Here is a 6,698-nt window from a genome sequence, read left to right as displayed (position 1 = left end):
CATTCACAAATTTCTTTGATAAAGGTGAACCAAATATTTGTCTTCCTAATAACTCGACTTACGATATATCCCTCGTTCTCAGCAATAGCATATGGGAAGCGTTTATACTTATATTTCTGGCGTATTTCCACTGTAAAACATATTTTGCGTAATAAATATAGCAGATATATTGTTATGACGTCCTTTAGTAAAGACATCAACAACAATTTTGTCCTGTACAGCCTCAAGAAATATATCATCAAGGATATATAAAATAGAATACGGCCCAGCTTCTGTATCTATCTCACTCATGGGGTCTACGATATTTGCAAAGAGGGAGAGTTATGGTTCTATTACTGGATGCGATTTCAAAGTATGCTGATCCACACCGCACATAATAATGTGCGTAAACTTACTTTCATATTTTACTATTAATTTTTCTATAAGGTAGGATTTACCCGAGTTGGAGAAACCAGACACAATGATACGTGCTGGCTCTCTAAAAAGGTCCAAATCTGCAGCTTTAAAGCACTTGTACATTTTAACTAAACCTCTAGCTGACTGAATGGTATTATAAAAGTGTGTCCATATAAGTACCGCAGAATAAATAAAACCCTTTAATGGAAAGTGCCAACATCTTATTTTCTCTAGCAAAACAATACATGGGGAAAGGTAGACACTATAATTATTCGCAGTAAAGTTTTGTATTCACTCCTCCCCGTTTTCTGACATTCCATTATCGGTGGGTGGAAAATAGACTGTAACCTTTTCTTCTCTCTTTATCAATAAATTTTCAGAAACGCGAGGGATTGGTTCTGAAGGTGGATTCAGTAATTTGGGAAGGGGGTTGTTGAATCGAACTTCACTTGCAACTTCCTCATCCCCCACTTCAATATCGGGATGCCCGTATGCGTAAGAATTGTATGGTATCTCTTCGAATCAAAAGCCGAGAGACACTTCTTTTTTACTTTAGTGGTACTCATTTGTCCTCTCACATTTCTAATTGTCCGTACAGTGAGATAGTTGACGCGATGATCTTCCAGGATTTGGGAATACTGTTCGTGGTTTATCGAAGCATGCATGTGACTTGGTATACCTTTCGCACGATTAATGTGACCCAGTTTCTGAACTAGCATGGAATACATTTTAGGTTTCAACGCTTTCACCTCGGTTATAAGATTACTCCCCGTTTCTGATTTTAAAAGCCCCAGCTCCCCCTTTCTCTCATTACTAAAAAGCGGGTGATCAACGTCGAAGTTGGAAAAATCCATATATGATTTCAAGGGTTCTTGCGCTAACTCTGAATTAAGATCGTCAACTTCCAGAGCAAAAATGAAACTATCTGTATCGCTGTAAAGGAGTTTGACTTTATCCCCATAATTATTCTTGAGAACCTTATAAAAGAAGTAGTAAAGGTCAAACTTGGCCGATTCTAGAATGGCAAAACCTATGTAATTAGGCATATTGATGACGACCTGAGGGAGGGTAGAAGTGCAGATAATACGGTCTTCTGACAAATGGATGGTTGATTTTAGTCTCGGATTCCGGGCTTCCTGTAAGTAAGTGCTTGCTTTATTGACAACTCTATTTTTTTCAGCGTATTTCAAAGGGTTGAGTAAAGTTTTCCCAAATATGCAGTTACTCATAGCTTTGAAGGCTTTTTTTTCTGTAGATGAGGTTGCTGCGCTCCTCGCTTCGATGTTGGTTTTAATAAAATCCTTCATGTAAGCACTTTGACTGAATTCATAGATTGAATGCACAACCTCTAGTTCTAAGCCTAAGTCCATATACAACTGTAAAAGAGGGAGGGAAATGAGATATTCTTTTTTATTGTGATGGGTGGCCATAAGATTTTTACACTTTACAGTCATGCGTCCCCCTTCGTGTTCTAGTACGCTTTTACAGTAGGGTGATAGATTTTTAAAAGCAACTTCCTCGTGGGAAAAGCATAACGGTAGTTCATCAGTGGCTCTAGCAACCTCTTCTGAAGGTGCTTTAGTAGTAACCAGGAGCCAGTGTCCTTTATCCCCGTTTGTATTAGCATTTTCAATACCCCTTCCTAAAAACAGATCCTTTTCTTCATCGGAAAATTTACGAATTCCACCAGAGGGAAGGTTCTTAGTCATAACTGTTGCATACAGGGAGTTGAAGTCTAAATAAAGGATGTAAGAACTTTGGTGGAGATCAGGATTAAATGATGGATTTATTTCACGGTTGTTGGCAGTGAATGATTGACGCACCACAGAAGTGAAACCCCCCCTAACATTATGTCTAATTAGATTATACAATTCCTCATCATAGACGTGATCCAACTCAATCTCGCTCATCTTAAGGAAGCTGTCAAAGGCGTAGGATGGAAGTGAAACATAGTGTGGTGAATGAAGACCGTACTTATCATAAAGTATGAAGCGCCACCAAATGAGAATATCCCCCAATAAAGCTGTGTCTACAATGAGGTAAAGGAGAAGGAAATCTTTCAGCGTTTTACATTTGCTTATATCCCAAACACGCTGAGCCCGTTTATATTCCTCCTCTGATATATCGCGCTCCCTTAGCTTGTTGTAAAATGCCGTTTTGGGGGGCAAATGCGTTTCCTTGAGTTTTGCAAGGCTATCTATATAGTCATAACAGAAAGGTAATCTGCCTTGAATGACTTCACCCCGCAATTTGTCATCTCTAATTTCGCTTAACATGTCCTCTGTTAAGCCAGCCTTCCTTCCATCCCTAAAATATTCGGAGGCTAAACTATCCAAAGAAGATCCTAAAAAGGCTAAAGAGTCGAGGAAAACTAAATTACCGACAGTCATTCGCTGAATTTTAAGCCCTTGCTTCGTCATGATTGTAATATCGACTTTAGTTTTCAATTCCTTAAGGATAAGACCCAGGTCGTAACTAGAATTGTGTGCGAAAACGGGGAGTCGGGTTTTAAGTTCGCGACACGCTAAATTACAACGCGCGCAGTAAGCGCCAATAAAGTTATTCTTGGGTTCGGCATGGTCATGGTGTCTGTGCTTGTCGCGGTCGTGTTTGAACGACGTCTTACACATCTGGCATACAGTCTGCTCTTGGAAAGTTCTTTCATCCTCGGTCGACATATCAATGGGGAATGTTTTCCTCTGTGATCTGATCGCCGCCCAACAATCACTAAGGTCTAACAGAAAGTTATCGACGCAATCATTCCCGCAATAATGACTGGAGGCGACTCTTTTTCCTTCGCCGTCGATAATGATATAGCAATAAGCTATTGATTCGTGTATGGTCTCCACACCATAAGCCCCGGGGGATTTCTTCAAAGCTGATTCTAAGTCAAAGACGCAAATATAAGAAAACTTTTGCGTCTTATGGGGGTTTCTAAATCTTACTGTGCTCCCGCGAGAGGGAAAATTCAGCGCCACTGACAAGTCGCAGGTAGCTTCATGCCGTTTTTGTCTGTCTGTTGTTGCATGCTGTGATAGGCAATTATGGCAGAAATAAAGGGGATTGGAAGGATATGCCCTAGCAAAATTTTTCACAAAACGGTGAAAATCTTTAATGAGACAAATATGGTCACCACCCATTAGTAGGAGGGGTACAATAGTTGGGAATTTTTTAGATCCACGCCTTGCCAGCTGAATGATATACCTCCCATCCCCCCTTTTTTCCATTTCATATATGTAAATAGAGAGTTGATTTATTAACTCGAGGCGTGAAATGTCCTGCCACTGAATAGGCATGGCAACCTTATCAAAGTTAACATATTGCATGCAACAGCGGATGCTATTTACAGATCGAGCTATATTCGGCCAACGAGGATTTAGGGTTTGTTTAGACATCCTATAGGCCGCCAGAGACTGAATAAAACATGAATTCCCAATTCCCGAGGGAATAAAGACGAATACCCCACCTCGGACATCATTTTTAGGGTAAAGGGGAGCGCCCAACCCAGCCATTACCGCCTGGCGGTGGTAAAAAAGTTTGAAGTTGTCAATGCCTTCCACTATCCATCCACTCCCCATTAATTCATTGATTATTCGAGGGAACTTAGAATTTACCGTATCCTCCCATTCATTTAGTAGACCGTCAATTTCACTAGCATTGATAACCGTGGCCGGGAGCCACAGCTCCATAAGCGTATTTTCCGTTTGTTCCTTCGGTAAGAAAGTGTGTTTTTTCATTATTGAGGTTAAAAGACCGGCGATCTTAGCCGAAAAAATTTTATTTTTAAAATACCGTTCTAAAGAGCCCCGTATATCATTACTATGTAATGTAACGAATAATAGTGGATCGCTCACTGAGGGAAGTGCGCATTCCTCTTCTATGTATTTCTTGTCGAAGGCTGTCTTTCTTTTAACGAACTTCAACATCCGTCCTGAAGTGGGTGTCGTCCCTGCTGTTACTGTAGGTAAATCTGGGGCGTTGCTTGCGGTGGATGTCGAAGCAATTCCCTGAGGTGGGAGTTCTCTGAATTTGCGAAGGTTTCTTAGCGGGGTACTCACCCCCGCGGTGTTCGAATCTGGGGGCAAGTATGCAGTGGATGTTGAAGCAATCTCCTCAAGTGGGGGTTCTTCCAGTAATTTGTCTCTTGTTGATAGCTCTGCAATAGGAGATAATAAGGTTTTTAATTTACTTGAAGTTCTAAAGTCAAATTAAAAATCCTTTCTACATCCAAATCGAAAGATATTAACACCTCATAGTACATTTTTTTTCATTAAGTAATACTTACTGGCTAGTTGGCCTTTTCTTTTTTTGAGAGGAAGGTGTGATTCACTATCATCGCGTTTCCTTTTCCGATCCTTCCCACCTGAAAAGTAATGCAAACACAGGCGCTTATTACAATTTAATATTCGACGTCGTAAACAGACTGAAATTTCATAGCACAATCGCGGTCAACACTTTCATGAACAAATAATCTCCAATATAAACAGACTGAAATTTCGCTGTGGTTTTATATTTACCTCCTCGCACATTTTCCATGTTGCTAGGGGATGGGTCAGTTTGTAGGAGAGCGTCTGTTGAATTATGGCCTACTCGCTCGGCGCTCCTAATCGTTTTGACAACGGGGGCGTGGCCTAAGTTAGGCCTAGGTGTAGGTGCATGTGCATGATTGACCTAGCAGTTACTGTATATATACCCTCCTCCGAGCCATATTTCCAGTCATAACGAAGTAGGAGATAGAGATGTCACGCTACAACGACGCACACCTGTTGGGCGAGGAATTGCCCGAACTTTCTGAGAGTAAGTATGTCCTTGTATTTTTGATAGAACTGAAGTTGATATAATACTTATAGAGTCGCAAATAATTTTGGTGTAATAAAACGTAGTGTGTGGAAATAATTATTTTGTGTGTGTGTGTGTGTGTGTGTGTGTGTGTTTGACATTAATTATTTTGGATGCAATAATTATCAAAGTGTTTCTTCCTTACAGCTTGGGAGGCCCCCCTCTTAGATGAAGCTGAAATCCGTAATTCGCAGCAATATTACACAGACTTCCGTTGTAGACTTCGTGATTGCCTTCGGAAGACGGAGGAAGTCATATTAAGGAAGAGTCGGCAGTTGGTGAGTGAAGAGATGAAAGCAGGGGGTGGGCCACGGCCCGAAACGTGTCGCCTACTATTGGAGGCAATAAACTTCCAATATGACATAAGGAAGTCTCTGCGGGTAGTTGCGAAAATGGTGGATGGATTCGAAAGGTCGGAGAAACAAATGGTAGAGATGTGTCGCGAAAAAGAAGACGTCAACTCATTGGCGGGGCTCATCCATATCCCTACAACAGCCGCTGATGAAACTTACCTCTCCGAAACACTCCTCACCCAGCCCGGAGGGTCAATGCTAGATGGAAGGTTAACTCCGACGGATTCCCAGGTGGTTGCCCTCGCTTGTGAGCTGGAAGAAATCGAGAGTGAAAAAAAGAAGTCCCGAAAACTCGGGAAAAGCCGCGACAGTCTTCGCTTACCATTAGATGGCCCCTTTAAGAAAAGGGCTAAAATACCGCAATTCGGACGGCTCGGATATGTTTTCCAAGATTACAAGGGAACATCAATTTCAAACGTTTTACCAGACGATTATTTTACAAAATTGAACAAAATGGAAAAAGAGTGGGTAGATAAAGGTAAAAGAGAAGGATTGCATCTTATTCATCCACTTATGCTCGATGTGGCTTCAGTAGATGAATATTTGATGGATAATATCGACGTTCGTATCAAGTTGGAATTAGCCCCAAATGTGTGGTTCCTTAATTCCACCGCACAGGCCGAAGAATTTCGATTTCATCTAGAAAAAGCCAGGCTCCATATTGATAAAATCATCCCACGCCCCCCGGCTCTACTCGCCCTTCATCAGGCGCTTTCAAATCCCAACAGTACGGTGGAAACTGTCTTTAATAAAACACTTTACAGGACATACGCGCTAGCCCCTAATCAAACGCAGGCAACGTTGGATTTACCTTTTAATAGGGTTATACCAGAAAAGTTATAACTCACTATTGTTAATATGGAAAGTTTCAATGGTGTTCTGAATAGGAATCCCATTTATTTTGATCATAATAATCTTAAGCACATAGGGGTCACACTGAATGGTTCCACTTTGTACGACATATACAGTCAATTCCCCGAAAAATTTTCTCATCTTTACTACGAGACATTAAAATCTCTAGGCTTTACTTATGACAACCTAATTCATTATGATTGCTACAGCCATGGTCGGGCAGTCATCGCGTTTAATTTCAAACCTGAAATGGCGTTG

At 41.1% G+C, this 6,698-nt stretch overlaps 1 protein-coding gene across 1 annotated transcript; it reads right to left on the bottom strand.

Moving 5' to 3' along the window:
* Positions 1-108: 108 nt before the first annotated feature.
* On the bottom strand, positions 109-4,932 carry LOC137625575 (uncharacterized). The gene is made up of 4 exons (XM_068356486.1): positions 4,914-4,932; positions 4,682-4,759; positions 1,402-4,552; positions 109-130 (listed from the first exon to the last, which is right to left on the bottom strand). The coding sequence occupies exons 1-4, from the start codon at positions 4,930-4,932 to the stop codon at positions 109-111; spliced, it is 3,270 nt and encodes a 1,089-aa protein (XP_068212587.1).
* Between the last annotated feature and the right edge of the window lie 1,766 nt (positions 4,933-6,698).

This window comes from Palaemon carinicauda, chromosome 32, assembly GCF_036898095.1.
Source record: "Palaemon carinicauda isolate YSFRI2023 chromosome 32, ASM3689809v2, whole genome shotgun sequence".
In the NCBI taxonomy this organism is placed as follows: domain Eukaryota; kingdom Metazoa; phylum Arthropoda; class Malacostraca; order Decapoda; family Palaemonidae; genus Palaemon; species Palaemon carinicauda.
This window is presented reverse-complemented; position numbering and strand designations above follow the sequence as displayed.

Coding starts and splice junctions, on each gene's coding strand:
- LOC137625575 (XM_068356486.1), bottom strand. Junction 4,553..4,681: donor AAGAAAAGGCCAACTAGCCA/GTAAGTATTACT, acceptor CTCCTATTGCAG/AGCTATCAACAAGAGACAAA. Junction 131..1,401: donor GCCATTCTAGAATCGGCCAA/GTTTGACCTTTA, acceptor TATGTTTTACAG/TGGAAATACGCCAGAAATAT.